The sequence below is a fragment of the Lagopus muta genome, chromosome 1 (assembly GCF_023343835.1).
Source record: "Lagopus muta isolate bLagMut1 chromosome 1, bLagMut1 primary, whole genome shotgun sequence".
NCBI lineage: Eukaryota > Metazoa > Chordata > Aves > Galliformes > Phasianidae > Lagopus > Lagopus muta.
The window spans coordinates 42,156,802-42,172,893 of record NC_064433.1 but is presented as its reverse complement, the minus strand read 5'-3'; the positions used below and the strand labels follow the sequence as shown (position 1 = coordinate 42,172,893).

Here is a 16,092-nt window from a genome sequence, read left to right as displayed (position 1 = left end):
AGGATATTTATATAAATTTTATTTATAGTTTAAGTAGCTTTTCTTGATGGTTTTATTATAGCCAGACTATTTCTTTAATAGTTGTCCATGATGTAACATTTCATTTTGGTTCATATACTATATAATTTCACTGTTGAATGTAGTGGATTAGAATATTTTCAAATGTTTCATACTCACTTAGCATTTTGTAACTGCAGAGTCTTAATTAGAATTTTACTGCTAATATTCCTAATTTGCAGTTTTTAATTCTTTTTTTGTTTCTTTAGAATGAGTATCTTGAAAATGAGTTGAGAGACAGAGAGAGAGATTTGGAAAAGAACAGGACTGTAATAGTCAAATTTCAATCTAAATGTAAGTTGGAACAATATATTTTAAAAAGTACAGTGTTATCAGATACCTGCAGTTACTTGTTTGTTTATTCACCTTTGCAGTTTCTTTTAAATGCAGTTTAGTTTGATATCTTTCACAATGATTGAATTTGCAACGTACATGGAATTTTTTTATGCAATTATTTTGATACCATTTTATGGAAATTAGGTTTCTGAATTGATCCAGATGTTAGCACAGTGTTTGCAAACATAAATAGCATTTGTCAAATTAGAATTTCTTTGGATTGTCCTTAATGCAATTTTAAAACAAAAAATTGTGTTTATTAACAGACAGTGCATATATAAATATAAAGCGCATGTACATTTCTAATTTTAAATTAAACCAGTGGTAATACAAGAAACGTAGTTTATTCATATTAGATGCATTGAACAAGATTCTCTTCTTCTTAAGAACTGGACCTAGGAAAATCTTTAAGACTGTGAGAGATCTTATTTAAAATGAATGTGCATTTTTCTTGCTTAATTATGCATTCCTTCTCCAAGAAATCTTTGGGAAATTAAATCCAGTTTCTACTTGTGTACACGTGTGCTATCTGAGGTGCGTTGCGTGCAGACTCTGAAAAAGAGACAATGCTAATTTATCTGTACAAGGATCTTAATGTTTCCTAGAGAGTTTGAATTCTAAAAATTCTTTTTGGCTTTTCAAAATAGACTTGGTGACACTACTGAAACTGTTTCACATTTTGCAGTTCACTTCTCAATTTTGTGGACAGTCAGGCATGTTTTCAAGATGCAGAGAATCTCCTCAAGATTTTTTTGTGTTTATCCGTGTATCTATCTGTATATCTGTGCATTTATTTAAGATTTCTAAACTTCTTCCATACTAGAAACTCTGGAATTGCACTTGAGAGACAAATAGTGGTAGGAAAACTGTGTGATTTGAGAGTCCTTATTATACCCAAAGAATTTAAATGTTCTGTTTTACCAGTCTGTACCAAGAATTCAAGCAATCCTATTCATCATTGTTACACACAAATATTTCCAAGATAACTATGTTTCTGAATCTGTGAGAATTGATCAGACAGGCTACCAAAAAACTTTAGAAAGTTTCAGGAAACATGGAATACTGAAAAGTTCAGTAAAGTCAGATGTCTTCTCATGAAGGATTTTCTCTATTGTTTTATTGGTATTTCTCCAGCAAAAATCGTCTGAGCTAGACTTCTGTAAATGTAATATGAATGTTATATATAAAATCAAGAGATATTATGAAATGTTCTAGTAAATAAATCATGTTATAGTGCTTTTAGACACATTAACAATATTTATTGCAGTAAAAGAATTATCAGAAGAGAATAAACAACTTGAACAAGGAATGAAAGAAATATTGCAAGCTGTGAAGGAAATGCAAAAGGATCCTAGTGTAAAGGGAGGAGAAACAGCCTTAATAATCCCTAGTTTGGATCGTTTAGTTAATGTAAGCTCACTCTCTTACTATTTCTCTTTATATGATTTTAGGCTATAGGTTTGTCTTTGATTATTGTATAAATAAATAGTGGCTGGTATATACTTCCTTACAAGTAAAAGTGGGATTGCATGATGTGACTTCTCTGTAAAAATAAATAAATAAAAATAGAACAAAAAGAGATAGCAATAAATAAATAAATAAATAAATAAATAAATAAATAAATAAATAAAGTTGATCAGATAGCATGAAACTGACTTGGATGAGTTTACTGTCCTAGATATAAAGCTTAAGATAAAAGTTAATTTGCATGTATTACATCTATGCAGGGTCTACAGGAAATGTCGAAACATTATTTAATCATCGCACTGAAAAATTAGTATTTTTATAGGAAAATATGATCATTTGTATCATAGTATGTGGTACATGTATCATCAGCAAAAAGATGAGCGGATTTTAAAAAGTTAACATGTCTGTTTTTCTGTTCTTTTCTCTACTTCTCTGTTGTGTGAATTAAATGTTTTTGCTATGCTAGGCTATTGAGTCAAAGAACACAGAAGGAATCTTTGATGCTAGCGTGCACTTGAAAGCTCAAGTTGATCGGCTTACAGGAAGAAATGAAGAATTAAGACAGGAACTGAAACAGACTCAGAAGGAGTCAACAAATTACTCTAATCAGCTGGCAAAAGCAAACGAAAAGGTATACAGTTTATGTTAAATGATTTATTTTGTACTCAAGAAATGACTGTTGTGATCATTTAGAACAAAAGCGCACGATGTGTAAGTTGCTGAAATGAGGTAATGTAAGCAATGTAATTAAATAAATCTTTATTGATTGAATTTATGAATTCAAAACATTTTAAGTTCAAATGATACAGTTCATAATGTTATTTTGGCCTTGGAATAACCCTATGATCTTGAAACACAAAGAGTGGCTGGCTTTCTTTTGGAAAGAGCTGTATCAAAAAATGCTTACAGATTGCTTTCTTCGAAAAACCAAAACTGATTAAGTATTCTAAAAATGCTGATTAATGCTCTAAAATGATTCTTCTGTGTCATTTTTTTGTACACTATATTCTTCTGAATTCCAGGTCAGGAAGGAGTAAAGGAATTATATCTTAGAAGAAGACAAATTTAAGTTTGCCATTGAGGATAGCTTTTGTAATGCAAAAAGATTTCCCTGCAACTAATATTCTAGAATAATGTTTTGTGTACTGTTAGACTAGAGAACTGGAGAGCCTTTAAGAAATGAAAGAGCGAAGACTTGTTTAGAAAGAAAGATTTGTTTACATCAGATAACCACGCAATAATTCTATCCTAAACTTTATCTTTTAAAAAGTTAAAATCTGTTCTGATTTTTGGAGTCATTGACTCATTTAGCTCAAGATACTGTGAATTTAATAATATATGGAATCACATTATTTTTAAGTTTGCTTTCTATGAATGCTTTAGAACGTAAGTGGAACTGAATTACATATTTAATAACAACTGACTTAAAAATATTGGGAAGCCAACATTTTCTCCATTTGTTGGATATTTTTAATGGAATAAAAAATGTTACTTTATTGTTTTTTCTTTTCTTAAGATTGCACAGCTGAATAATGAAATTTGCATATTACGTCAATCAGAATGTGCCAGTGTTATCTTCAAAACAGTGAATCTTCCAGAAGGGATGGTTCCTTCAAGTGTTAATATGATTAATTCTTTGAATGAATACTTAATACATCTAATACAGGTAATGTATTTACCCCTTGATATTGAGTCGTATAGCTCATTCCTCCAAAATCTACTACCATTGTTATGCATAGACATAAGAAAAGTCTCCAAAATTGTTTTGAAGTTTGACATCTGGAAGCTCTTTGGGCAGTTCTGGTTTTTGGGTTTTTTTTAAGCTGTAGAAGTTTTGCTGTGCTGTAAACACAAAAGATTGTAATTATGTATTTGGCAACAGTTTGGAGTTCTTGTGTTTAAAATCTGAATTTTGATCTAAAAATCTACTTTACAATTCAGCAGTTTTATTGTATGAGAAATTGTCTCACTGCTTTCTGGATTTCACAGCTGTATCTGAACGTGGAATCCCTGTAACTCTTCAAAGAACAGAGTAAAAATAACTTGTTGTTTTACAATTCTTATGAGAATATTTCTTAATGGTGTAAGATAAAATAAACATTTATTTAGGAGTGTGAGAAGAGCATGGCTCTCCATGTATATTTTCAATTGGTATTCTTTGTGAGCCAAATACTAACAACATCAACAGAACAGTTTTGTACCTGGTAATACATATGACAGTATTTATTGGACTTCCTTTCTCACCTGTTGATTCTACAGAAAGACATTTCATATCTGCAATTCACAGAATTCATGTTAGAAGTATCTATCATAATAAGTGAAAGGAAAAACTGTAATTATGACTAATTATGTTTTTATGTTTAAAGTTTGTAATAATGCCTTCAATTTTTTTTTTATTTGGAAAATAATCTTTAGGAACTGGAAAATAAAGAACAGTTACTTAAACAATTAGAAGATGCAGTAGAGGACTACAAACGAAAATTTGCAGTAATTCGTCATCAACAAGGCTTGCTTTATAAAGAATATCAAAGGTATTGTTCTTCTCTGAATTCTTCAGTTCAAATATGTACATGTTTAATAATTTTGAGTCAAAATTTACAGCTACACTGGAGTGGTTCTTTGATTACTGTCAGAAATGCTGCTGATCTTGTAGCCGGACATCCTGTATATTCTTTAGTCCTGAAAAAACTGAGAGAACTCTTACATAAAACTTCTTTTTCTGCATAATCTAAAATTATTTTTAATTTTTCTGCATTGTATTTTTGCATCTGATTTCTGATATTTATTAGAATCTTGTGTTACTGGCTTTCACACTGCATACAGTCCTAGCAGTTTCTCTGAGGGAGAAAAAAATAAATAAAATGGTTATCCAAAGAGAGTCAGACATTTCTCTTTCAGGATTTCAGATCTTCAGTCCTTTATGCTTGTTTCAATCAATTCTTTCACATGTTTAGTTGAATCTAATTTCTATAAAGTTCTTCTTAAAGTCAAAGGACCCTAATTTGCTAAAAGCTTAAGGGTCAATCTGCTGATTTGGGTTGCTAACAGATTTCTAGTTGTATGTGTTGTATCCTTTCTGTTTTGGGATTGGAATAGCAGTGACTGGTTGACTTTTGGAAAAATAGTGTTTCGTCTTGTAGGAGCTTCTGTTTATTCACTGATTTAGTTAAGATTTCCCAGATAATGTTACCATTCAGGCATTAAGGAGTATTATATATTGTCTTATATTACTTGATCAACTTGATTACATACCTCAGTCACAGGGAGGGACCTGCAGGGAAAGACCTGGGTGCCTGTTGGACAGCAGGTTGGCCATGAGCCAGCAGTGTGTCCTGGGGGTGCATTAAAAAGCACCCTCTGCTCTGCCCTGCTGAGTCCTCATCTGGAGTATTGTGTCTGGTTCTGGGCTCCCTGGTACAAAAAAGACAGGGGTTTCTTTGAAACAGTCCAGCCATGAAGACGATAAAGGGCCTGGAGCTCCTCTGTTATGAGAAAAGATTGAGGAACCTGGCTCTGTTCAGCCTTGAAAAAAGAAGATCGAGAGGAGATCTGATCAATGTCTATAAATACTAAGGTGAGGGAGACAAAGCAACAAAGCCAGACTCCAGCAATGTGTGGCGACAGGACAAGGGGAAATGGCCAGAAATTGAAGCATAGGAATTTCCATACTAAAGTGATAAGAAATTCTTCACAATAAGGGTGGTGGGCCACAGTAAGGGTGGTGCCCAGGGAGGTTGTGGAGACCCTTCTCTGGAGGTATTCAAGAATTGCCTTGACGCCTAGCTGTGCAACTTGACCTAGGGAGACATCTGTGGCAGAGGGGTTGGAATAGATGACATGATCTCTAGAGGTCCCTTTCAGCCACTACAGTTCTATGATTCTGTGATAATTCGAGGCTCCTTCTCTAAATGAGTTACAGGTTGAAGTAAGGGGAGGAGATTCTTTTATAGAGGGGAGTAATTTGGGCCACCGCAAGGCTTAATGATTTTATGTTTTTATTTTTTTAATTGACATAGAAAAGCTGGAGTGGGAAATGATGATGTCTGTGCACCTGAAACAAAATGAATGCTATGGAAGGAAAGACTTGCAAGACTGTTGAAAATTTGAGTTAATGTTACAGCCATTGCTTGCCTTTTTTTTTTATTTTATATAATTTGGACCTCTGATGCTGATCTTGGATATGAGGAGTCCAAGTTTAATTTTGCCTATTTCCTAAGGGAAATTGTTAATCTTGCTGCAGCTCAAACAGAGGAGATAAGTTTTCAGTTATCCACCTGTAATTTATAACACCTTTAAAAAATTACATTATTGCTTTAAAAAGATAATAATCTTGGTTTGCAGTATTTCAGTGTTGCTGGCTTAGATACAGTTTTGAAAATCTCCAAGTGCTTCATGATTCTGAATGAATGTATTTGATTACTGTTTTAGAGAAAAGGAAAACTGGCAGAAAGAATCAGAAGAAATGAAAGAGGAAAAGAAAAAGCTGGAGGAGCAAAAAGAACAAGATGCTACAAAAATAAAGGAATACTCTGTAAGTACTTTTGTTGCTTCCTCTTTAAAAACATATTAATAAGTAGAAGCTAATAAAGAGTGATTATAAAACAGTACTATAATTTATTAGAAGAGCAAAATGTTGCACAGGGAAAATCTGCTCAATTCAAATCTAATCAGAAGGGAAATTATTTATTTATTATTGAAATGTAATTATCTGTCAGGGAACTGTACAATCAATATCAAGAATACAAAAAGTAAACTATACTATTATTGTGAAGACACCTACAGCATTTTACTGTAGGCCAAAAAAGCAGAAAGCATGCTAGTTGTTAAGTTGTTAGTTGCTTTAGGCTTCCAGGAGCCACAAGAAGGACTACTCTTCTTCGTTAGGGTCAGAGAAATCGGGGATTTTTACAGCTCCAGTTCCTTTTCCCTGTCTTCTTGGCTGATGTGTACAACAGTAAAGCTGATGCTCAAGTGTCTACTGTGACCTGAGTCACTATTGTTTCTTTCCACAACCCCTCCAGGATTTATGTATGCGTACAAACATGTGCACACATGAATGTACCTAGAGAGATCATGTGGTTACTTTACAAATCTTAGTTCTTAAATATGGGTCTCAAAGCAGGTCATTATTAGTGTTTGTTTTATTTAGTCTAGAAGATGATTCAAAAACATTTTGTTATGATTAGAAACATACGGTTAGTAAAAGAATGAAAACTGATGAGTATGTAGAGAATTATTTTTATTCTAAGTTTGGAAACTATTCTTCAGAAATTAATGACTTTGAAGATTTAGATTTTTTCTTTCCTTGTATGTTTATGCATGCATTTAGTCTGCATGTGTATTTTATTTAAATTATTTCAGTTTAATGGAATTATGAAAATTAGCCTAGAAAATGTATTTTGACAAAGGAAACTCGTCAACATCAATGGATTTGAATTCTACCATATTTCTGTACAAGACTCTTGTTAAAAAAAATGTATTTTTACAGAATTTACTCAGTGCACTTGAGCTGGATCCTGATGAAACAAAAAAATGGCTTGCAGAAAATACTAGAAAAATAACTGTTTTACGCGTTAATGAAAGGTCATTAACAAGGCAATATACCACTCTACTTGAGATAGAACGACATCTTAGAAAAGAAAATGAGAAATTGAAGAGTGAAATTACACATATGGAGACTGCAGTTGAAATGAAGATTGGACATTTGCAACGATTTAAGGTATATTTTTCTGTTACAATTTGGCAGTAAATATACTTTTTTAAAAAACTTGGGCAGTACTAGTTTGTTGAATGCTTTATATAAGTGCTTGCTCAATGCTGTTTTGTCAAACCATTCTTTGTATTTATAATATGAGGTCTGTTTTCTTCTTCTGAAATAGCTTCAATAAGTTCTTTATATTGAAAGTCTCATATGAAATCATATCACACTTCTTGGCCCTTCAGGTTGATAGCACCTGCATTAACTCATCTTTATAAAGGATGTTTTTGCAAGTGTGTTATGATGTAGAGGTAACTAATGATAGAATCATCTGGACAGTTCAGTACCAGCAAAATTTTGTCAGTGTTTGTTGGAAACAGTGCATAAAGATGTATATTAATGTAGTAAGTTAAAACAGTATCTTATTATTCTAACATTATAATAACTATTATTCTCTTTTTCTTTGAAGTAGTTTTTATCTAGTAAATCTCATTAACCCATTATATTAATTATTTTCGTAGGAAATGGCTAGCTTTAAGATTGCAGCTCTACAAAAAGTGTTGGATGGTAGTGTTCCACTGTCTGAACTAGAACTGGCTAATAAGCAGTATAATGCATTAACTGCTAAATACAGAGATATGTTACAAAAAGATAATTTGCTCGTCCAGCGGACAACAAACATGGAACACATGGAGGTAAAGTCTGTGTTACCTTTGAGCCTTAAGGTTCAAAATGACACCTCACTGTACTTTCATTCTGCATTTTTTTTTTTTCTGCTGGGTTAATAGAAAGACAGAACTTGTCTTCTGTGGCATTGGAAGTCCTAACACTAAAACTACAAGTTAAAACATTTCTATGATGACTATGCAATGTTGGAGCAAGTCTAATTATTGCTATCAAATTTTAATTTGTTTACTGGTAATTTGTCAGTGTATTAAGAAATATGAGAAGTCCCAGCTTTCAATCCACGCTTAAAAGCTTCTTCTTTAATTTGTTGCTGGTATTGTTTTTGATCAATCAAACCTGTACTTAGGTGTAAAATGAAATATCCTCCAGAAGTACTTCTCCTCTTCCTGCTGGAAATGATATGCTTAGTATGACAAACTTGGACAATTTAGAATTAGACGAAGAAATCTAGGAACCAAAGTGACTGTGATGCTAAATATTCATGGTAGTAGTAGTTTGATAGTAAAATTCAACAGAAAAAGCTCATGAGGCAACTATTCTTGTTCCAAAACATAAATTTGTTGTACTTACGTAAAATGTGTTAAGATTTTGTAGATAATAAACGTCTAGTCTGCTAAAGTTTAATAGTTTGCTGTTATGTTGCAAATTTTCTGTCATGTAGCATGAAAATGAATCCTTAAAAGCACAGATAAATTTCTTGAATAAAGAACTGGAAATCACAAAAGAGAAACTTCATACCATAGAACAGGCTTGGGAACAAATGACTAAGCTGGGTAAGTATGGAGCAACATGAAAAACAAATAGTTCTGTGTAAAAGTTGTATTTTACAATGTTTTAAAATTCATGTGTCTCTTTTAAGAAAAAAGTCAAAATTATTTTGTGTCTTGCATTAGTAGTCTTAATTTTTTCAAGTAATTTCTGTGTGATTTTTTTTTTCTTTTGTTTGTTTTCTTTTTACTTACCTATTCTACCAAAACCAAGATTGTTTTCTTCTTCTGGAAACTATTTTGCATTGACTTTTAGGTTGCTGGGTCAAGGGTTTAAAAGCCAGAACTTGCAAAGCTATATCTACTGAATTTAGTTTTTTATTTTTCTCTAACTCAGTTGTCAGTCAAAGTACTTCATTGGTGGTCATAAAATGATCTCTTTTTCTTGGATTCATGTTCTGAAACAAAATGTTTTTTCTTCTTATTTATATTTTACATATGTTATTATTCAAGAAGAACTCATTCAGTTATTTTTCTTTCAAAGATTTTTGATTAAATTTCTTGAAGATTTACCAGCTGAAGAAAAACAAAGTAAACACTGAAAGCAGTTGTTAATTCTCTAACCGCAGTTGCAGATACACATTTAAAATGGATAATAATATTTTATCCTGATCAGATATTTTAAAAATGTAATAAGGCAATACTTTTTAAATAGGTGAGCCTCCAGTTTAAAAAACAATATAGAATCACAGAATGGCTTGGGTTGGAAGGGACCTCAAGGATCATCAGATTCCAACCTACCTAACACAGGCAGTGTTGCCAGCTGCTACGTTAGTACTAGACCAGTACTAACAGTACCCAGTATCAGGACCCCATCCAACCTGATCTTAAACACCTCCAGGGATGGGATATCCAAAACCTCTCTAGGCAACCTGTTCCAGCACCTCACCACTCTCTCAGTAAAACATTTTTCCGCCATCTAATGTAGTGTGTGTTTAGATAAAGTTTATATAACAAGGATAAAGGGAGACTCCTACAAGGTGTAAGTAATTTTCATAGTTGAATCAGCCTGTGTATTCTATAATGTAAATATTTTTTAATATAGGGGATGACAATGCCGTGGACAAGGCAACAAAAGCAATAACCAACAGTGAGATTTCATCAATTTCTAAGAAAATTGCCATGTTGGAAATGAAGGAACTAAATGAAAGACAGAGAGCAGAACATTCTCAACATATGTATGAACATTTAAGAAATACTTTAAAGCAAGTAGAAGAACGCAATTTCGAATTGGAAACAAAGTTTGCTGAGGTGTGTTCAGAATTAACAACATAATTTGACATGTATTAGAAGCATATACTTGAGTTTTTTGAAAAAGAATTACTCAGTTACGTATCATTTTGATTGACCAGTTTATGATGCAAAATACAGATGCCTTTTATAAGCTGCAAATTTGCATGACTGAAATTTTTTTATTAAAAAAATAAATACTGACAGTTTATTTCAAATAACATTTGTTCTCTATAAAACACATGATGAGCAACTTGACATAGTTTTCTAGTTTATCAGGAGAGTCACAGGAAGAAGCCTATTCTTCACCTGTTTCTTATGTCTAATTCATACAGTCTTCTCTGCTAATTTTCCCCTTATTATTGATGATTTCAATTGTTAGAGCTCTGTAAGTGAATGCCATGATTCTTTTGCATACTTTGTTTTAATGTGACATACCAAGAATTTTCTGTAATACAGGCATAGAAGTAAAGTGCTGTTGAAGCTGATGATCCTTACAATTACTTGTTACATGAGTTTTAATCTTGCTGGATTTCTTTGTCCGCAGTATTTCTTTTTGAAGCTTGTTTTATAAATTCATTATTTAATAGTAGGAGACTTTATTCAGTTCTTTAAATTCTAATTTTTCTGATATTCTTAGAGTCTCTTGTGATGGAATAATTTCTCCTATTTCATTAATAGCTCAGGCATTTTCTCAGGTAATTAATGAAAACTGTGCAATCACTTTGAGAATAGGAAATCTTCACATTCTAAACTCATAAATCTCTTTCAATGTGACCTTATTTTCTTACCCTTTTCACAGTTCCCACCTCTATTTGAGTAGTTTGATATTTTTTTAGAGTACTGCCTCAAATATATGAAATCTAGATAATAAGATATACCAAACATTTTGTTTGTTTAGGAAATTAATTATTTTCTTAAACATAGAATCACCAAGGTGGAAGAGACCTCCAAGATCACCTAGTCCAACTGTCCACCTACCACCAATATTTTCCCACTAAACCATGTCCCTCAGTGCAACATCTAAACATTTCTTGAACACTTCCAATGATGGTGATTCAACTGCCTTCATGGGGAGCCTGTTCTAGTGCTTGACCACTCTTTCAGAGATAAATTTTTCATAATATACAACTTGAACCTCCCCTTGGTGCAACTTGAGGCCATTCCCTCTAGTCCTATCACTAGTTACGGTGGAGAAGTGTCAGATTGCCACCTTGCCACAACCTCCTTTCAGGTAGCTATAAAGAAAGATAAGGTTTTCCTTGAGCCTCCTCTTCTCCAGACAGAACAGTCCCAGTTCCATCAGCCAGTCTTTGTAAGACTTGTGCTTATTATTTTATTGATGACTTGTATCAAATTAATCTGCCAGAACTGTATTTGGTAAATTAATTCCTAAGGTTCGTGTGTCCGTAATGCTTTTCATGTGTCCCGTCTTTTCCTAATGCTCTTTGAATGTGATACTCTGTTTACTTGATATTTAACAATCAGGTTGCTTGATAAAGGTGTTTTTAAAAAAGAACAAAACAAATATGGTATTAGGAAACTGCACAGTTATTCCAGTATTTCTGTTATCAATCCTAATATGCTGGACAGTAAATTAAATATATAAGTAAAACAGTTCATTTCCTAAAGAGTTTATAGTTTTACTATTTTTATTTTATTTTATTTTATTTTAAAAGCAAGATCTTTGCTGGAACGATTTTAAGAAAATTCACTAATTAAAATAGGGTTTAATTTAGAAATCTGTTCCTTGCTGATCTGTGTCTCTCCCCCTAAATGCATGCAATGCTGTGAACAAAAATATGTTTAAGCAGAGAGAAAATAAACTACTCTTTAAAAATGGCTGAACAGTGTTTTGTAATGACTTTAAAAAGTTACTTTGGGCACTCTGTTTTCTTTGCAGGTTTGGGATCAGTTGTGTGCTTACAATATCGTTCTCTTTTTTTTTGCTTCTTTTTTTAAGCTCACCAAAATCAATCTTGAGGCACAGAAAGTGGAACAGGAATTAAGAGATGAACTGTCAAATAGTGTAAGTAAGGCAGTGAGTGATGCAGACAGACGACAAATCATGGACCTAGAGAAGCGTGAGATGGAGCTCAAGATTGAAGTATCAAAGTAAGTGCTGAGGTAACAAAAACATAATGCAGTGTTTGGATTTGTGCAAAAAAACCAAAACAACTGTACTGGCTCAAATACTTGCATATAACACATTTCAGTGTTTGATTTTTTTTTGACTCATTGTGATTTGAACAAGGAATTAAATGCTGGCCTGGATAGATAATCATAAGTGTGTCCTAAAATATTCATTGCTAGCATGTTTAAACAAATTAAGGTTTTTTCCTGTTTCTGTGCCACAACCATCCACAACAAATAACATAATCCTGCTATATCCCTAAATTAGCAAAGTCTGTGGATATGTGCAGTGATTCTGATGCTGAAAATGGGGCATTAGACTTGGGGAAGCAAGAAAATGAATCCTGTTGCGCATTTACATCTTGAACTGGGAGAGACAGAGAAGGAGAGAGGTACTTCAAGGAAAAAGCATGACTTTGTTTTCTTTGAGAAGATAACTGGTAGGAAACTTACAGGAAAAATCCATCATAAAAGGTGAGAAGCAATACAAAAGAATTTTTCTAACAAGATTGCTGAGCAGTAAAGAAGAGTGCTGAAAAGAAAAAAAAAATTTCAAATATTTGATGTGAAGGTACAAAATAAGTATATTTTCTTAGCATGGTCAGTGTAGAAAAGCTTAACAAGTTATTAGGTAATTTGAAGCAACACAATGCTCTTGTTTTTCCTGTAAGGTTGAGAGAACTGTCTGATATTGCAAAAATGCAAGTTGAAGCTCTAGAGGCACGGCAGCAATGCAAAGACAAGGAAGTGGAATCTCTTAGAATGCAAGTTTTAGACTATCAGGTACAGCAATATTAATGTTTATTATAATTTTTTTTTTCTTGGGGCAGGGAAGAAATTAAATAAATTTACAGTAAATGAGGAACCTATAAAAGTATTTCAGAAGGATCTTACCAAACCAATCCTTTGTTCATACCCTTTCAGTAATTTTGTGTACTTACTTTCATAATTATGTATATATTTTTTTCCATTTCTAGTTGTACAGCTAAAAAAAAAAAAGATCCTGAGCTTATTTCTATTTATTTAGATATATTCCTATATAATTAATAAGGGTCAATTTTTAAACAGAAAATCAAGAATGTTGGTAGTGGTTTTTTTTATGTTTTTATTTTTATGAGACAGGCTTTGACTTGTGAAGCTGAAGATAAAGCTTGTTATCTTGTTCAGTTACTAGCTAAAGCAATTTCTGGGATTGTCTCCATCTTCTAGAATGGTTTCAATCCCTGGATATAACACTTCTGCCGGCTTTTATGTTATTATATTTGGTATGGTTGGGTTTACTTTTCTTCCCTACTCCCTGGTATTTTGGAAGGAAACAGTTTTTCAGCTTGGTATCTGAAAAAGTCTACTTCAAACATATAGCTGTATTAATAAGATTGGAAAAATAAGAAGTTCTTTTTAGAGACTTGTATCTGTGGAATAAAAATCACGCAATATATAAAATACAAAAGGTAATAGCTGCAGTAATACACTGCATTAACATACTTGAAGATAATTTTGATCTATAATTTTGTTCTTAGGCACAGTCTGATGAAAAAGCAGTTATTGCAAAACTGCATCAGCGTATCATAGCCCTTCAAGACAGTGAATCCATTGCTATAGGCAAGTTGGAGACTCTAAAATTGAAACTAAAGAAGGTGGAAATCCACAATCTACATTTAGAGCAGAAACTTGATGACAGAGAGCATGCCTTATATTTTGCCCGACTGGAAGGAAGGAATAGAGCAAAACATCTACAACAGACAGTTCAGTCTTTGCGGAGACAGTTTAGTGGGGCTCTACCTTTAGCACAACAAGAAAAATTCTCAAGGACAATGATTCAGCTACAGAGTGACAAACTGAAAATCCTAGAAGAAGTCCAGCATGCCCAGCAGGACCGTCGAAATGCAGAAAACAGAGCACTGGAAGTGGAGTTGAAGCTGAAAAGTTTGGAAGAATTATTAACTGCATTGAAGGATACGAGAGGAGCTCAAAAGGTTTGCCTTCTTACAGCTCTGAATAGTAATCTGAACCTAATTTAGCATTTATGCTAAATTTCATTTCAGTGTGTTTCCTGAACCTCTGTTTAATGTAGAGCTTCAAGATCTCAAAATGTACTGTGTCAGAATAAGACAGCTGTCATTATTGCTTTTCCTGTTTTAAAAAAGTAGCAACATGATTAGTTATTTGCTGTGTAAAAGTCAGTGCAGTCAGAGTTACTAATTTTCTTTTTCTAATGAAGTGGCATAGGAAATAGGGTCTTACAGTTGCATTAAATTGCATTAAATTCAATTAGATTATGAATTAAATTATGCACTAAATTAAATACAGAGTAATATTCTGAAATTCTGTTACATGAGCTTGTACTGAAATCTTTGATACAAATTCCCAACTTCTAAATAGATCCAAGGGAAGTATGCTCAGAAATGTTATTATACCCATATAATTCTACTTAGCCATATTTTGCTATTGTAAAAATACTGCTTTGCAATTTGAATAAGGCATTCTCACTTCTCTTCCAAATCCCTGCGTAGTTGGTTAGGTCATTTGAAAATTATTTAGAGAGAGTTCTTTGTCAGCATGGGTGAAACATTTTGCCTATCCAATTGTCTTCTGTGCTTTTCATAATTCTTTTTGCAGTTCATAATCTTATCATGCTGCCTCATTCAAAGGAAGAAACTTAAAAACGCAGAATATTTCCCTTGCTTTGATAAGTGCTGCCTTTCCTCAAAGCTGGAGTGTAACTGCATCTAGGTGGCTTGTAGGCTTGGTAGATGATAATACTGTTTATCTTTCATTATTAGGTAATAGAATGGCATATGAAGATGGAGGAACTCCATCTGCAGGAACTTAAACTCAATCGAGAATTAGTCAAGCAAAAGGAAGAGATGAAGTATTTGCAAAACATAATTTCAGAGTACGAATGCACAATCAATAATTTGGAAGAGGAAGTTGTGCAGCAGAACAAGGTATGCATTTCTGCATTCTACTAGAAAAACCGAATATTCTTTAAGTGATTTTGAAGTGATTCTTGGTAGTAAGATTTGTAACAGATGTTTGTATTGTGGTTCTGTAATACTTTTTAATAGCAAATGGGCTATTAGAATAGCACTTTGTCTTTTTTTTTTCTGTTTAAGTTGGTTATAAATTCTCCATTGCCCTTAATAAACAAAATGCTTTTATCAAACATTTGTTACAGTTTCATGAAGAAAGGCAAATGGCATGGGACCAGAGGGAATTAGAATTGCAGCGCCAATTAGACGTATATGATCAGCAACAGAATGAAATACTTAGTACTGCTCTGAAGGTACATGCACTGAATTAACTACAAGCAAACTAAAAAGCACATTTTTCAGAGCTGTTGTATAATATGAATACAAATTTTTCTGTACAGTGTGAAGAGGCAGCAGGATCAGTTCCAGACCCTAGTTTGCCCCTCCCACAACAACTTGAGCTGGCTTTGAGGAAGATTCAGGAGCATGTTCGAGTAATTGTGGAAACAAGGGCAACCTGCAAATCACTAGAGGAGGTAAATAAACCATAACATACCATATAAAGGATAATGGTTATATTTCTATGTTATTGTATTGCATTGTATTGTACTGTATTTCTGTATTATATTTCTCTAACAAATACCTTTTATGAATGTCCATCAAATGTGTTGATTCCCTTAGAAATATTTTAACTCGGAAAAAATGTAGATAATATATTTATTTGTAGTTACATAGTTCTTTCAGT

The 16,092-nt window shown here is 32.9% G+C and overlaps 1 protein-coding gene across 8 annotated transcripts in view; it reads left to right on the top strand.

The window, feature by feature from the left end:
• The window catches only part of CEP290 (centrosomal protein 290), a 52,100-nt gene that overhangs the window by 14,805 nt on the left and 21,203 nt on the right, over positions 1–16,092 (top strand). For all 8 annotated transcript variants that reach the window (XM_048934615.1, XM_048934612.1, XM_048934611.1 and 5 more), the window contains 16 exons: positions 267–351; positions 1,661–1,803; positions 2,327–2,491; positions 3,377–3,526; positions 4,276–4,391; positions 6,289–6,391; positions 7,349–7,579; positions 8,080–8,253; positions 8,907–9,018; positions 10,058–10,263; positions 12,206–12,357; positions 13,047–13,158; positions 13,896–14,351; positions 15,159–15,323; positions 15,554–15,661; positions 15,749–15,883. In XM_048934615.1, the coding sequence (XP_048790572.1) occupies positions 267–351; positions 1,661–1,803; positions 2,327–2,491; positions 3,377–3,526; positions 4,276–4,391; positions 6,289–6,391; positions 7,349–7,579; positions 8,080–8,253; positions 8,907–9,018; positions 10,058–10,263; positions 12,206–12,357; positions 13,047–13,158; positions 13,896–14,351; positions 15,159–15,323; positions 15,554–15,661; positions 15,749–15,883 (2,613 nt within the window). The remainder of the gene's footprint in view (positions 1–266; positions 352–1,660; positions 1,804–2,326; positions 2,492–3,376; positions 3,527–4,275; positions 4,392–6,288; positions 6,392–7,348; positions 7,580–8,079; positions 8,254–8,906; positions 9,019–10,057; positions 10,264–12,205; positions 12,358–13,046; positions 13,159–13,895; positions 14,352–15,158; positions 15,324–15,553; positions 15,662–15,748; positions 15,884–16,092) is intronic.